General features: G+C 40.6%; 2 protein-coding genes across 2 annotated transcripts in view; one reads left to right on the top strand and one right to left on the bottom strand.

Annotated features, from left to right (window-relative positions):
• CCDC73 (coiled-coil domain containing 73) overlaps positions 1–2,546 on the bottom strand; it is a 76,162-nt gene extending 73,616 nt beyond the window's left edge. The window contains exon 1 of the mRNA XM_059848333.1: positions 2,387–2,546. The gene's annotated coding sequence lies outside the window, so the exon portion shown is untranslated. The remainder of the gene's footprint in view (positions 1–2,386) is intronic.
• On the top strand, positions 1,882–10,381 carry PRRG4 (proline rich and Gla domain 4). Its single transcript, XM_059848332.1, has 7 exons — positions 1,882–1,921; positions 1,957–2,240; positions 2,826–2,940; positions 6,166–6,329; positions 7,686–7,734; positions 8,393–8,528; positions 9,656–10,381. The coding sequence occupies exons 3-7, from the start codon at positions 2,835–2,837 to the stop codon at positions 9,882–9,884; spliced, it is 684 nt and encodes a 227-aa protein (XP_059704315.1). The 5' UTR covers positions 1,882–1,921; positions 1,957–2,240; positions 2,826–2,834; the 3' UTR covers positions 9,885–10,381.
• The last annotated feature ends 5,886 nt before the right edge of the window (positions 10,382–16,267 follow it).

The following is a 16,267-nucleotide window of genomic DNA, read 5'->3' as shown; positions in this document are numbered from 1 at the left end:
GAGAGCCTGGATGGGGCTGATCCATCAGTCTCAGCCCACACCTGGAGCCTTCTCCTCTGATAGGGGCAGGGCCAGGGGATGGATTCACATCCACTCCCCGGAAGGCATACATGAGCAAGTCCAAAAATCTTTTCCCCCCTCTATTAACAGTGATAGACAACGCTGGCATTACACAATGGAGATTACCTGCTACTTGTACAGCAGGGTTTCCTCACACAAAGCTGTTGTTACCACACAAAACAAGTTCCCACATTGGCATGCAGGTGTTTTACTTACACTTCAGTGCACCACGGAGCCCTGTCAGCAGCTATTTCACAGCTGGCACCACCCTCTCTGAGACACTCAGGTAGGAACTCAGCATGAGGCTTGAGTAGAGGGACATGGGACCAAGCTATAAGGCCCTTTACAAAGTAATGGTAGTTTCTCCTGCCCTCCAACAAGTAGCAGCTAAGTATTTCTATCTCCTTAGTATTATCTAGATAAATAAACAATCTATACTGTTTTCTTCTAAAATATTATCTTAACTCTCCACTGTGCTATAAGCACCTACACAATCAGAATAGAGAATTTTTTTGTTGACAGCTCCACCAGCTAAAAAGCACTAGAGTCATCCCATGACTCTAGTTACATGTTCGTCAAGTACCTCTAAACAGCAGTATGTTGATGTCATAAAGTAAATATTTTACTACAGTCATCATTCCTCCAAACAGTTCCCCTTATTTCACACATCACAAGTTTCTGTTTTTCTCCAGGGAGTTTCTGATCACTTCCACTAATGTTATCCAATACCCTCCCGCTCTACTCTTTCCTGTTTCTGTATATACAAGTCACTCTAGCATTTAAATAAAGAATACAATCCAAAGTCACTACTGGAGACACGCAAGCACAGACACAAATCACTGTCAGCCCCTGGATTTCCTGGTAGCAAAATCATAATGCTCAGAGGTTCTTTGGTGTACAGCTTTTAACCCAACCCAGCCTATCCCAAAATTTTTCACATAGTTCATGTTCCCAGCACGCAGGATTAAACAAATCCTTACAGCACGTGTGAAGCGTCTATCTCGTCCTTGAGAGAAGCCAAAAGAGCCAAAAATCTACGTGCTCAGCCTGGCCTCTGCTCCAGGAAGGAGAACGATGGGAGCTCCTGAATAGGTGTGTGCTGGTGCAAACCAGCCTCGTGCATTTCGGGGAGCCACTTCTGCCCCTTTCTAGCCTGTAAGGTTAAGGTTAACCGGCACTGACCCAAACCAAACAAACAAAAAACCCCAAACAGTAAAACGCACAAACAAACAAAAAACAAAACAAACGGGAAAAGGAACAAAAACATTGTTTTCACATATGTAAAGCTGCTGCTGGTCTTTCCAGCTGACTGGCTCGGAGAGTTTGGTGGAGACAAGGCTCTCTGATGGCTAAATGCTTGCTAATAGGTAAAAGCTTGCTTAACCGCGGAGCAGCGGCACCTCGCTGCCGCGCCCGGCGGGGGAGGCACACCCTGGCCCCGCTCTGGCTCAGCCACAACCACCGTGCCATCCGCGCTTTCCTCCGGGGAGCAAAACCCCCACCAGCTTCTCAGCACCGCCGGTAACCCAGGGCGCAAAAAGCCAGGCTTAGCAGAAGGGGTTTGCAGGAGCAGAAAGCGCCTGCTGCCTACTCCGGGGTCCGGGCGGGGGCTGCGAGGTGAGGCAGGTGTCTGGAAACAAAAGCCAGGATAGTGCCCGAGAGAAAACTTCTACAGCACTCCCAGCACTCCCCATGACCCCTCTTTGCCCACGCTCCAGGGGCGTTTCTGCCCCGCCCCGGTGCGGCCCCGGCCGGGGCTCGGGCAGCGCGGGCGGGGGCGGCCCCGGTGCGGCCCCGTGACTGCGCCGCGCCCTTCCAGGAAGAGGCTGCTCCACACCTGATCCACACAGCCAGGGAAAGGCTGATCCACACAGCCAGGAAGAGGCTGATCCACACCTGCTCCACACCTGATCCACACAGCCCAGGGAAAGGCTGTCCCAGCTCCTCATTCGCCCGGATCTCGCCGCACAGCCCAGGGAAAGGCTATCCCAGCTCCTGATCTACTCAGCCAGGGAAAGGCTGTCCCACGCCTGATCCGCACAGCCAGGGAAAGGCTGTCCCAGCTCCTGATCTGCACAGCCGGGAAAAGGCTGTCCCAGCTCCTCATCCGCACAGCCCAGGGAAAGGCTGTCCCAGCTCCTGATCCGCACAGCCAGGGAAAGGCTGTCCCGCCGGGACAGGTAGGGCAGCGCTGGCTGCTCCTTCTGTCCCGGGTGCTCCCCGGGACTTTGTCCCGCTCGTCCCGGGGCTGGCAGAGCGCTCTGCCCGGGCCGGGTCCCCAGTGGCTGTGGCACGTCCCCGCCTCGGTTGGGGGGGGTGTTTTTACCTGTGTCGGGTGGCTCCGTGCAGAGTCACGGGTTTATTTCACGCCTCTGACAAAACGGGCTTTGTACCTGTTCCCGTCGGGGAGATTTTGTTACCTCCCCCGGCAGCAAAGGCGCTGCGGTTTCAGAGCCCGCCTGGGGCACCCTGCGGGGCTCTTTCCCCGGCCACCGGGGCCGCCGCTCTCTTGGGCCGGGGGAGGAGAGCAGGGGGCGGCGAGAGCGGTGACATGTGCGGGTGTTACACAACGAGAGCTCCGCAAGAGACAGGCAGGACCAGTTCGGGTCGGTGTCTCCTCCAGGGACCCATTAGCCCGGAGTGCGTGTAGGTGCTTGCGCTGGATGACTTCAGAGTCAGCATTCACTCAGGGTTCACCGCTGACACTTCAGAGGATTGATTGCGCTGTCGTTCCTGGTTAACTCACGTTAGTTTCTGTCTGACAGATCCCGGCCATGTTCGCGGTTTTGGTGGTGCTGTGTCAACTGCACGTGACGGTGCTCGCGTTTCCTCACTGCCCTGGGAGATTAAATAACTTGAAGCAACCGGAATGGAAAGATGGTAATTTAGTTTTAACGTGCCTTTGTGCTTTCCAAAATTGTTTCTAACTTTGCTTTGCTGGCTTCTTTCATTGTTTGGTTATTGTTGTTTTGGTTGTTGTTGTTTCTGTTTTGGTTTTTTTTGGTGGTTTTGTTGTTTGGTTTTGGGGGGGGTTGTTTGTTTGTTTGTTTTACTTTATGACAAAATCAGGCTGCTTTATGCTTAATTTCAGATTATTTTAATACCTCTTGCTGAGATGAGCAATAATTGACTTTGGCGTTAATATCAAGTATTCATCAGATCTTGTAGTAAGTGCAGATTGGGACAACTGAAGTTTTTACAGCCCTCCGGGATTATTGTGGTTGATACAACCAAAATCCTTTAAGTAACATCAAAATTCAAAAAGTTTGAAACCTGTGTTAAGACAGTATTGTTTTGGTACTATTTGAGCACATTACAGTTGTATTTGTATAGCTGAATTTGTTTTGTATTTGAAAGGGTTTATTTGGTTGTTTTTTGAAATTGATATTTGCTCTCAATGCCAGGCCCCCTTACAACACCTGGAAAGATAAGCATAGTGGTGCTTTTGCAGTTCCTCCCTGTGGAGGGAGAGAAGTGGGGAGGAGCTCTTATAAAAGCAAATAAAGTCCCCTGAGAGACTTAAACACTAGCATTTGATGGTTAGCATTTTAAGGGCTACAAAAATAAATTTCTAGCTTAGCTGTCCAGTCTTCTCAGTGGACAAGGAGTGCTGAAACCTTAAGACAGATTTTAAAAAGTCATCACATGGAGCAGGAGGCTCCTTAGGGCAGTGTGAGGAGCAGAAACCATGGTTAGCAGAAAAATGCTTGTGACAGATGATTTGTTAAAATCCATCTTGTTCTGGGCATAAAACACCAGGCTGCCTTTTCCCTGTGAGACCTCTCTCCTCACAGTAGGCCCAGACCACTCCTTCTTTAAAGACAGAGTTGGAAAGAGAAGTATCCAATTAATATCAATGTAATATTAATATTATAATAATATTAATATCATTTTTATCTTTTTATATATATACACACATATATATATATATATGTGTGTGTGTGTGTGTATGTATGTATGTATGTAAATAATCCAATAATTTAGCAAGTAGAACAGTTGCAAAAGGTATGGGGTACCTGCATTGAGAGGTCCCCCTTCAGCATTTTCTGAACATCTTTTACCCAGCAGAGCTGCTTCACTGAGAGTATTGTGTGGTTGCATTTTTAATTAAATGCTGGGCGTCCTAAAACTGTGTGGGTCATTTCCTCTCAAACCAAGGACTGCAGAACTGCATTCAGGTCCCTCCCATTTAGGGGTCGATTCAAATCCATCTGTTTCTTTCTTCAAACACTTTTTTAATCAGCAGGTAGCAAGTAAGTTGGAGATGGAGATATGTGATAAAGTGAAAAAAGTGCAGATAAATGGATGAAGAAAAAGTGGGCCATGTATCCCTGGGAATTGAGGGTTCTAGGTTCCAGGCTGTTTGATTATGCATTCCATTTTAAACAAAATGCAGGAGTTCTCTAAGTTAATTCAAAGGACACCTAATACTACTTGCATGGTAAAAGAGTGAAACACTACTGAGCAAAACTGAAGATCTCTGCTTCAGAAGAGTGGAATTACTTTTGTAATTTGCACTGAACCAAGAATATTGATAATATTTTTATTTTCCCCATGTAATTATTTTCCCTTTCCACTTATGGGTTTGAGGGAGTTTGGATTTTGGTTTTGGCATTTGTTTTTGTTTGTTTGGGGTTTTTTGTTTGTTTGTTTTTGTGGGGTTTTTTGTTTGGTTTTTTTTGTTGTTGTTGTTGGGGGTTTTTTTGTTAGGTTTTTTTTTGTTAAGTCCTTTTCGCTGGTTGCTCTTTAGGTATAGTATAAATATTTTAAGCTTAGATTTTCTTGCAATTGCTTTAGAATAACAAAAACAAATGCATGTGCACATGTGTAGCTGCTTCAGTGTAACAGTGTGCAAATTATACAAATATATGCTGTCATATTCCTTAAATATTCTATCATATTAAAGAGATAAACAACCAGTATGTAAGTTAGGCTGCAGTTTTCCCAGTTTTCAGAGAGCAAAGTGTTATGAGATAGCACTGCAAGATCTAACAGTGGAAATTCCAGAGTGATGTGATAATCTTGCCAAACAGGCTAACAAGAACACAAAGCTAATTTGTAGCTGAATAACTTTATCCTGAATCTCATCTCCTTTTTCAGCCATCCTGCTTGGTGTGTAACAATGCTGTTTCTGCATTACACTTGCAAAAATAATCCTCTTGTCATTTTGCTCAACCTGAATTTCATGGACATAGATTAGGCTTTCACTAGAAATTTAGTTTAGCCCTTTTTTCTTTTTTTTTTTTTTTTTTTTTTTTAAATAAGAAACTGTAGAAAGAACAAGCTAAAACTTGACTATGGAAAATGCCTAGTGAGGAAATACATTCCTGTATTCCAAAGCCTTCTATAATTTCACTCACTGTTCTGGAATCTCACCTCACTCCTTACTCCATGAGGCCTCGTGGAACACGAAAGAAGAGAATCTCTTCTTTTCAGAAGCCTTCAGAAATGCATGTTGTCAGTAAAATTCATATCATGGACAAATTTAAAACAAATAAACAAATAAGGCACCTTTGCACAAAGTTTGGTGCCACGATTGTGAAAAGAGAACAATTGTAGAATGACTAGGAGTCTGCTGATGTGATTTAAAAACTAAATTACGTAAATAAAATTTGGAACTCACAGATACCAGGATATTGATAAATGTATATTTGGTTTTTTCCTTCCCCCACCCTTGTCTCCTTCCCCCACTAGGTCAGGGTGTTGCTTCTTTGCATCTGACTGAATTCTGCTTTATGTGACAATTACTTTGTTCTTAAGAGCTCCAGTAAAAACTGATGCTCACATCCCACCAGGAGTCACACCAAAACTTGACCAACAGTTCTCATGACAATCAAATTCTCTTGGCCAGGATAAGGAATAGCTGAGATGGCCTATGAGAAAGGCAAATACTTTTTTTTTATGTTACATAATTAGAAAATATAGTAGTGAAGAAGACATTTTAGGAGGAGACCTTGATATTTCTTTCCCTGGTATGTAATTGAGAGATGCTAGGGAAAGAAATTATCCCAATGTGCTCCTTTAAAATCTTTACCATTCTTGAAAAGTACCAAATTTAGCCTTCCTAACTTGTTTTAAATCAACTTGATTTTTTTTTTTCATTAGTGTTCACATCTGCAAGGGAGGCCAATTTATTCATTGGACGACATCTTCTGAACAACAGATTTGATTTTGAAGCATTCACAGCTGATAACCTGGAAAGGGAATGCTATGAAGAGCTCTGCAATTACGAAGAAGCAAGAGAAATTTTTGAAGACCCTGATAAAACGGTAGCAGTTCAAATTGAATTTGATTTAGCGAGGGAGGTTATTGGCTAAATAACTGTATTTTTGTATACAAATTATTGTACACAAATACTGTAACTCCTCTAACTGAGAGATGACTGTTTATTTTGTTGTAAAAGCAGATATCCCAATTTCATGGGGTTCTTGCTTTAGATACCCAGTGAATGCACTTGAATATGTTGAATAATGTCTTAATATATGAGTAATGCCTTAATATATGAATGTTGTCTTAATATGTGAATATTGTCTTAAAGACTTTAGATGTGGACTTTAATTCTGCAAACAAATAGAAATGAAGCTTCAGAAGTCCCACTTGTGGCTATTCCTAGATTTTTCAGACTTCTGGGTTTTTTAGTAACTTCTCAACATCCAGTTTAAATGTTTCACATTATTCATTATTAATGTATTAATTGGCTGATTGCATCCTTGTGTCATGCTCAGAAGTGTTTTGTAAGAGGCCAGTGTGGAGCAAAGCTGCAGTTCAGCTATTGCTGAGTATTCCTGTAGCACCAAATTCTAACTCCCCACCACGTAGTTAAGAAGAAACCTGGTATATAAATGTGTGTGTATATATATATATATATGTGTGTGTGTGTATGTGTGTATGTATATATGTGTGTGTATATATATATATATATGTAAAAATATATAAAAAGAAATAATGAGAAACCCTTTAGCTCAGTAAAGGGATGTGAGGATTGTTGAAGGCTGGTTGTTGCACAAGCAGCAAGCATCTCTTGGTGATTCTAGGTGGGCTCTGCAGAAAGAGTGAGGAATACAGCCCTGTTGTAAAGGTGGAAGTGTTGGCTTGCCATTGTTAACAATTTCCTAAGAAAAAGGTCAAATTGCTAAATTGAAATCTTGCTGGAGTCTTTTGCTTGGTAACAAAAGTGAAAATTATAACTCAACACATAAAACAATAAAGTTTTTCTCTTAAAAGGATCCCACTATTTTTCCTAGCTGATGTGAGCTCAAATATTGGAATTTTAAGAATTTAACTTTGCCTCAAATACTGTTTTGTAGGGATTTGCAAAAAAATAATCGTAAGAATTTTTTTGGTGTCAGAATATACCCTAATTTCTGTTGTAATCTGGCAGAAATATGAGGTGACATTGTACAGATAAATACACTTTTTTTCTTTTAACAACTGGGATCTGAGAAATTTTAATACAAAGTTGTAGAAGAAAAATACCATGGCATGAGTAAATACCAATCCCTCAGCAGGAGTTATTTCTCTTTATGCCACTGTTAAATTCTGCCCAAGGTACCATAATAAATATAAGTCAATAGGCCTGTAACTTATGTATCTCATATAAATCTGATTCTTTTTGTGTTTTATAGATGGATTTTTGGAAAGACTATTCAACTAAAGGCCCTAAAATAAAAATAGGTGAGTCATCTTTTTACTTTTTTATTATATTGCAATATTTTCTGGTTGTTGTAATAGTACATTCTTAATACATCACACAATCAGTTAAGGAAATGAGAAATTATCTTTTTACTGAAGATCACTGTGAACTGTACGAATAGATTTAATTTTCTGATAGGATAAAACTGAAGTGTCTTAAAGTGGGATCCATTATAGATCTGTAGGTAAAAACTATAATTTCCTTGACCATTCCTTTATTACACAATTGGTAAACTTTGCAGTGACTCTGTGGCTGCTGCTGTGGTTTGGTTTTGTTTTTTCTCCCCCCTGTTTCTTTAATAGTAATATATAACAGCCTGATTTAGGCTCAGAGTAGTCTGATGCCAGGTGCTTTGGACCTGATCAAGGTCACAAGTACATGAAGGAATATTTGGAAGGCTTTGGAAGTCAGGCTTCTCCACAGTTTCATGTAGAGAAAAGGGGGCATAAATTCCCTTTTAAGTTGACTGTGAATGATTCTCCTGGGTTGTGCTGCACAGATTTACAGCTTCTTACAGCAAATTAGACATTTGTGGAAGGAGCAGCCTAATAGCACTGCAAAAGTTATACTTTACAGTGTACACTGCAGGCTGGGTAGACGGAAAGAACACAATGAAAATTACCAATGTTTTCTCTCCAGGTGATGAGGCACTACAGAAGATTAATGTCACAGGACTGCTCATCAGCCTGGTTGCTGCTGGAGTGCTGGTGGTTATAATTGCACTGATTATCTTCTACTGCTGCAAGAGCAGATGCAAATCAAGGCAACCACCAGGGTAAGGAATTTCACTGCTTAAAATACCCAAACACACACAAAACAAACTCTTGCTTAAGAGTGGCATTTAAAAATCACTGTGGGTTGGTCTAACTATTGTATTCTCAGAAAATCCAGTGGAAGTTCTAGTTCTTACTTGCCTAGAAGCAAAGTTAAGTGAGCACCAACAGTAGTTAATAACACAAAAACATAAAACAATATTGCACACCCAAACCTTTGGGTTTGCCTTTTTTCTTTAATTGTGTGTGTGTGTATGTTCTTGGTTTCAAAATATTCTTACTAAGATGATGGAATAATTTTAGTAGGTGGGGGCCTGCAATGGGAAGTCAAACATGTTCTGTTGGTGTTTTCAAATAAGCTGTATGCTCTCATGGATGTGCTCTACCTCAGATGTGAAGTAGTTGTGGTAGTAGATGATGAAGCAGTTTGGAGGAAATGCTTTTTTACCAGGTCTCTACTCCTGAATGCTCCTTTGTCCTAATCTTGAAAGGAATATAAAAGGATTCTGTGCTTCCTCTTCCCTATAAATTTTACATCACTGAGTTATTCTTTTACCCTGTGGTTTGGAGTGAGTATTTGGCTTCTGGTCTTTGTGATCACTGCAGGTTTTTCTCTTGTGGAGTTTTTTTGGAGTTGTTTGGGGTTTTGTTTATTTTATGCTTAAGACTTAATTGTGGCATTCACGTTCTCTGAAAAATCCCTTTGCCCAGGATTTTTCTCCTGGGAAGCTGAGAAGCCTCAGAGAAAAAGAAAACAATTCTTATCTCATTTGCTTCTCCTATGTTTTGCTCCTTTGGACTGTGTTTGGAGATTGGTTTTTGGTGTGAGTTGTTTTCACTCAGTGGCCAATTGCAGCCAAGCTGGGTCGAGACTCTGGAAAGAGTCACGAGTTTTCATTATTATCTTCTTAGCATTCTCTAACTATCCTTTCTGTATTCTTTAGTATACTATACTATAGTAATCTTTAATATAATATAGTGTCATAAAATAATAAATTAGCCTTCTGAGAACATGGAGTCAGATTCATCCTTCCTTCCTTCATCGGGTCATCCCACAAATACAATACTTCATCTTCTTGCTTCCCTTTAAAGCAGAACTTTCCACTTACCTGCTGTTACCTTTGTTTAGGTACTTGGGTTATGTGAGGAGCAGAAGAAGGAATTCAGCCAACATCTTCAGGAGGCACGAGGAGTTCTCCATGAACCCCTTTCCCGTGGGAGCTGAGGACTCGGAGCTGCCCACCTACGAGCAGGCGGTGACCTCCGGTGGCCAGCACGGCGTGCCCCCACCCCCCTACCCAGGGCCCCCCAGGCATCCTCGGCTCTTTAGAAAGTCCATGTCCCTCCCTGGCCCCTAGGCACAAACCTCCCGATGGGCTCAGGGGGGTTGCTGGAACATAACATGCTTTTGAAAAAAGTGCCTGCTTACCTTGCATATTGCAAGATGATTTACAGAAATGTGGAAGATCTTCTGGACAACGAGGAAGGAGAGAAGTTCCCGTTTGGGAAAAGAGGTCACCTGGCACAAAGGCTGCAGGACTGTTCTTTGCACAAAGGCACTGTGCCAAGAGGAGAGAATGCAGAAAGAGCAAATTTTGTACTGCTGCCTTCTTCCATATGAGCCAGCCCATCAAACTATTGATGTTTCATTAATAGTTTCATCTTATTTTTCTTCAGAAAGAACAATATTTTAATTGCTTATATTGACACTAGCTATTTTTTGTGACTTAATATTTTAAACCACCATAAAAAGTCTACTTTGTTGTTCAACATATTCTCTTTGCTGGGTGAATTTTCTATTCATTCTTGTAATAGACTTGAGTGCAAAAATTATTTCATGGCTTGATCTGTCAAATATATATATATATATATATATAATATATATATGCACACACACACGCTGGTTTGGTTTAGACATTGCTGGTCACACGATTTAATTTGTTGTATTTTCATGATCACAATTTTGCATCAAAAGGAAGCATTCATTATGTGGCACACTACCAATTCAGGCAAAGTAAACTTGCATCAAATTGTTTTCATGTTGAACAGTAAATACCAGGTCAAAGAGAGGAAATGGAATACTGTAGGCCAGGGGTTTTTGAGCAAAAAGCCAGAGATTTGTCCCTCTTTAAAAAGCTTTCCAGGTTTCATAGCTGATGTTTCTTTCATAATTTAAAAGCCGAAATGTAGAGAGAGACATTTAACTTTCAAATCAAAGCCCAACCTACCCCCTAGAAACACTTGAATGTCTTGGACTACAGGGATGACAAAATAATACCTTTAAGTAGAAAGAAACATCATATTAGATCAAAAATCAAGAGTCAAGAACTCCTGGGAGTTATTGGTTCACTGTGTCAAGACAGTTTCTGTATCTGCAGCTGTAGCCACCATGAATTTTACATCTTATTAAGATATCAGCCCCCAGCATTATGCAGCCTATAGATCTTGCTGAGCAAATTGCTGCCCATCACTTGTGTCCCCTCCTCAGCACAGGAAGCCAGAGCAGAGGGTTCTCACAGGAGACATGTCAGGCTGTTCCCTTGTTTGACAGTGGCTGTACAGTTAAGGCACAAACAATTTAAAGAACTTTTTAAGATGAAACAAACCCCCCCTTTTTCCCCCTCACTGAGTCAATGCTGACAACAGCAGATTCTATTTCAATTTGGTGTCTACAATCCACTTTATAAGTTAAAGGATTAAGGGTTGAAATGAATATGAAATATTCCACTGAATCTCTTATTTTTTAACACACTGGAAGCTATAGTGTTGTTGAGCGAGATGCAGAAAATTGGTCTGAGCTTTTCAATCTGTAAATGTCTTTGTAAAGATGGAAACACTTCAAATCTGGCAATGGAAAGGGGGTACACTGACAGTGCTACACAATGAAGTCTTGCTCTTTGAAAAACAAATACAATGCAGCTGGTAGCAGTGCCATTGGTGTTCCTGTTCACAAAACTTCACCTTTGAATCTGGCTTTTGGCGAGTCACAAATCTCTCTCCAGCTTCTTTTTTTTGTTGAGAGATGGGGGAATCCCCATGTTGGGATGTTTCAATTCACTTTTGCCCTACTTATGAAAGCATTTTGAAGTTCTGTAAGACTGAAATGAATGAATTGTGTGGGGTCACTCTTAATAAGCAAAATACAAGGTTATGACAAGGTATGCAATCATTTGCAAGCTTGCAAAAACATTCTCCCACATTTCCCTTTCATTTAGCTAACAAATTTTCAATTTTTTAATGTGCATTTTGAGCTCTAGGGCACACTTTTACCTAGATTTTTCCTGGGACTCAAAAACTACTAACTAATGGAACTGACAGGAGTACTGCAAAGGAAAGGGATTTCACAGGGCTTGTGACCATTCAGAGATTCTTTAATGCTACTACACACATCTGGCAAACCCAAATTTTAAATACACTACAGAAATTTTACAGAATCCCATTCAATCACTGGAAATTTGATTTTTCTACCATTCCTACAAATTATTTGCAGTTGATTCCATGCAATACAAGCAAAAATCTTGTCCTTCATAATTAATAAAAAAAATTTAAGAGGGTGTAACTGTTAAACATTGATGGTGTAGTGCTTTGGGCAGTAAAGTGCCCTTTCAGAAGAGTAAAACACTCAAATTTACTCAAGGAGTCTGCACCTTAGACCCTGAGAACATGCAGGGACTGACATTCAAACACTGGTTGCACATGGCACGATAATTTGGAAGCCACACCCTGCCTTTTGCAAAGAAGGAGCAAAGTTTAAAATTTAGTTGAATACAGTGTAAACTTACCTCTCCTTGTAGAGGGACAGAATTCCTTGGAATGGCACTTTTTTTGGGTTGAGTTTGTTTTCCTTCTTTCATGCACTGACTCCTGGCCCACTCTTACCTTGTATCTCATCTCTCTTTAGAACTCATGATTCAACAGGGTTAACAGGGGGAAAATCAACAAGAGACAGACTATGGGGAGTTATGAATTTAGATTAAAATTCCAATTCATTCATTTTGCCACACTTGCAAATTTTACACGTAGCTTCTTTTGAAAATGGAGTTGCTATTAGAATACATAAAGCAGCAAATGACTTGTAACAGCAAATAACCCTGACAGAGACCAGGTTAGATTGGATATTGGGAAAAAGTTCTTTACTGTGAGAGTGGTGATGCACAGGCTGCCCTGTGAAGAAGCTGTGGCTGCCCCTGGATCCCTGGAAATGTTCCAGGCCAGGTTGGATGGGACTTGGAGCAACCTAGTCCTGTGGAAGGTGTCCCTGTCCATGGCAGGGTGTCTGGAACTGGATGATCTTTAAGGTCCCTTCCAATCCAAAGCATTTTGTGATTAAGTAGGAAGAGGAGGAGGAAGAGTTTTGAGGAGCAAAGCAACAGCAAGTTAACTTGTATAGAGATGTAAACTATCAGTGTTTTGATTTTGGTGTTTCTTTCCAGGACCTTTAGGAAAGACAGTGGATTTTAAGTGATTTAACAGAGATCTACTATGACAGTTGAGAACAGAACTGTCTAAACAAAACACTGGTAAACACAAATATTCTGTTTTAAACGTGTCACTGTAAGTGCTGTTAGCCATTGCCTTGAACAATTTTCCAGAACAGCCTTTTCAGCATCACAGAAGATTACAGCATGCAACCTTTTACAAGACAGGACAGTTTAATAATTAGGGCAAATAATAAGGGTCAGGAAAGTGATCTCTGGCTGTGTCTGTTGAAAAATAAATCACTGAACTTGCTCACTGCTGCAATAAGGAAGCCTGCTATGTGATCTATCAATTATGCATTTATAGGTCAGGGGGGTGTTGGGGTTTTGTGAATTCATTGGAACAGCAAAACCGAAGTACCACCTGGATGTGCACTTCCTCACCACAGCTGATGAAAATGTGAGCTCTGAAGCATTTGATTCTGGTCCTGTCAAGGTTTTTATTGGCTGCAGCTGAACCGGGATTGGAGCAAAAAAGGAGATAACTGATCACTTCAGGTAATAAAAAGTATAATGCTCTGCCAAATTCTTTACCACAGTGCTGTTGCCAAACCCAGTTCAGAGTATTCCATTGTTATAATGATGCTCACTTCTGTTAACTGGAATGTTTCAGTCTGATCTGCCCTTAAAAGTTATGTTTGAAATTTGAAAAACATAGAAAAATTCCTTAGCATTCCTCAGATTATCAGCTGTGAATAAGATTAATTTATTACCTGCAGCTTAGCAACATTATTTCTAGCTTTAAATAAACCATCAAAGGAATAAAAAAATCCCAAAAACAAGCAACAAACCAAACTTCTCTATCCATAGTCTCTCCTGCCAACAGAAGTTTTACTGCTGCTATCCTTGCTTGTTCCATGTGTTATAGAGAACAGGAAGGAAAATTAAAAGCCATTTTCAAACACTTCAAGCATGGTCTTTCCATACTGTAAACATCTTTCAATTAATTCCTGTCACTACAAATTCATCATTTCCACAATAAAGAACTTGCATGTGTTTTCCTCTCAAAAATCTTAAGCAGATCTTCTCAAATAACCTGCTCTTTATTTAGCTATTTTTGACTATTTCCAGTCATTTCTGAACTGTATAAACAATTACTTAATCTTATGAACATATTTCCTTCTACTGATCTGTCAGAACATCTTGAATGCACTTGTCACTGGCTATAATTAATTCTAACTTTGATTTCAAGTGCTGTCATATTTTGGGTGATGGGTAGCAATATTTTAAGCTCTGCTAGTCTCTATATTATTTTGTAAAACAATTTCCAAGTAAATGTTTATATAAATTAAGCACGACAAAAGAGAAAATGCTAATTTAGCCTATGATTAAAAAATGAAAAAAACCTCTGGCAACCCTTTTGATTTCTTTTGAGTTGGTAATAACTCTTCTGAAAGCACTTAAAGGGGGCTTAGAGGAAAATGGAGACAAACTTATTAGCAGGGCCTGTTGTGACAGGATAAGTGGTAATGGTTTTAAACTGAAAAAGATTTAGACCACATACAAGGAAGGGGTTTTTTACCATGAGGGTGGTGAAACACTGGCACAGGTTGCCCAGAGAAGTTTAGGATCCATCCCTGGAAAGATTCAAGGCCAGGCTGGATGGGGCTCCATCCATGAAGGTGTTCCTGCCCACAGCAGGGGTTTGAAATTAGATGACCTTTGCAGTTCCCTTCCAACACAAACCATTTTACTGTTAGATGAATCTTAATGCCATATAGCACTTATTGGTAGAGAAAAAGGGCTATGGTTGGTTTTCTTTAACATTGGCAATTTCTACTCTGGACAAAATCTTCCTGCTTCACTGCTCCAGCCTAGCTGAGCATCTGAGGTTCATGAACTGCAGACACTGAAGATGAACTCCTCAAGACTTAACCAGCTGTTAACTCTTCCATCTTCCTTGACTTTTGTCAGGCCTTTGGTGAGCAGATTTAACACAATGGTATGACAAAAAAATACCACTTTCCTAGGGGTAGTGAAATAAGTAAGATCCCCCCAGTGAGGAGCAGAACAGGCATAGAAAAGCAACACAGGAAGCAGGAGTTCCTCATGTGGTAATGGCAATTTCAATCTGAAGTGGAGGCACACATGAGGCAGTATGTGTGGACTTCCTCAGAGAGACAGGAGGGCAGCTAGATGGAGCAAATATGGAGCACAGTGAATTTCACTGAATTAAGCCACTCTTGATTTACCCTCTGGAAAAAAATAGTCAGAGCTGTGCTTTTTCTTCCAACCATACAAGAGGAGCTGAGCTCCCCACAGACTACCCAAATCTCCTATATTTGAACATCTACTGAAGCTTTTTAACCAGTCAACTGAACTGGTGTTTGAAATACAGCTGATGATAGATGCTTCATTACGTGTCTTGGAACAACAATTCCATCTTTCACTCCATTCATATAAATTAATCATGGCAAAAGAGAAAATGCTCATTTAGCCTATGATTAAAAAATGAAACAACCCTTTTCATTTCTTTTAAATGGAGTAGGTAACACTTTCTCCCATGGTATGGTTGGTAACACTAGGTGCTTTTCCATAGCACTGAAGCACTGAAGCAGCAGGGGCCATCAGATGCAGGCATCTTGCTGCCTGCATTCTGGGAGCCTCACACTCTAAAGGGAGCAGACAGATTTCAAAGCATCTGAAAAAATATTTCAATCTAGAAACTGCTGCAGTTAAACACAAGTTTTGAAATGGCCTCGTTTTAATTTCTGAAGCAGTGCCTACTTCATTTCAGAAACAAGAAACACTTCTGATTGCTCAGTAGAGTTCAAGCTTCAGTTTAATTTTTTTAAAGATCAGCAAGTATTGAAAACATAAACATCCAACATTTCACATTAAACACCCAGCATTGATATCAGGCAAAGGAAATATCTTCCAGTAAGACTTAAAATAAAACACTCCATATTATAAATATGAGTTTGTTCAAGATCAAAGGTTTTATTCAGTTGGGTTTTTTTCCTACATGTCACTGCACATTTCTCCCACTTACCTTATACCAGTTCTGGTCCTTACTAGATCCTTTCATAAATCATCCAGTGAAAACATAGACAGTTTTCTCTGCACTGGGTGATTTGAGGCAACACAAGTGCAGTGGTGGCACCTTGGAAGGAGTGGAAGTACATGACCAGGAGGAGGATTGGGAACAAGAAGGAAACAAGATCTTTTTCCTCATTGCTGCAGTGAGCTTTCCACCAGCTCCATCATCTTTTGTGTCAGAAGTCAAGCTTTCATGGATCAACTTTAGCCCAATAAAATGAATT

Source organism: Haemorhous mexicanus, chromosome 6 (genome assembly GCF_027477595.1).
Source record: "Haemorhous mexicanus isolate bHaeMex1 chromosome 6, bHaeMex1.pri, whole genome shotgun sequence".
NCBI lineage: Eukaryota > Metazoa > Chordata > Aves > Passeriformes > Fringillidae > Haemorhous > Haemorhous mexicanus.
The sequence above is the reverse complement of the archived record's forward strand: the minus strand, read 5'-3'. Positions and strand labels throughout refer to the sequence as shown.

Coding starts and splice junctions, on each gene's coding strand:
- PRRG4 (XM_059848332.1), top strand. CDS start 2,835: ATGTTCGCGGTTTTGGTGGTGCTGTGTCAACTGCACGTGACGGTGCTC. Junction 6,330..7,685: donor TTGAAGACCCTGATAAAACG/GTAGCAGTTCAA, acceptor TGTGTTTTATAG/ATGGATTTTTGGAAAGACTA. Junction 8,529..9,655: donor AAATCAAGGCAACCACCAGG/GTAAGGAATTTC, acceptor ACCTTTGTTTAG/GTACTTGGGTTATGTGAGGA.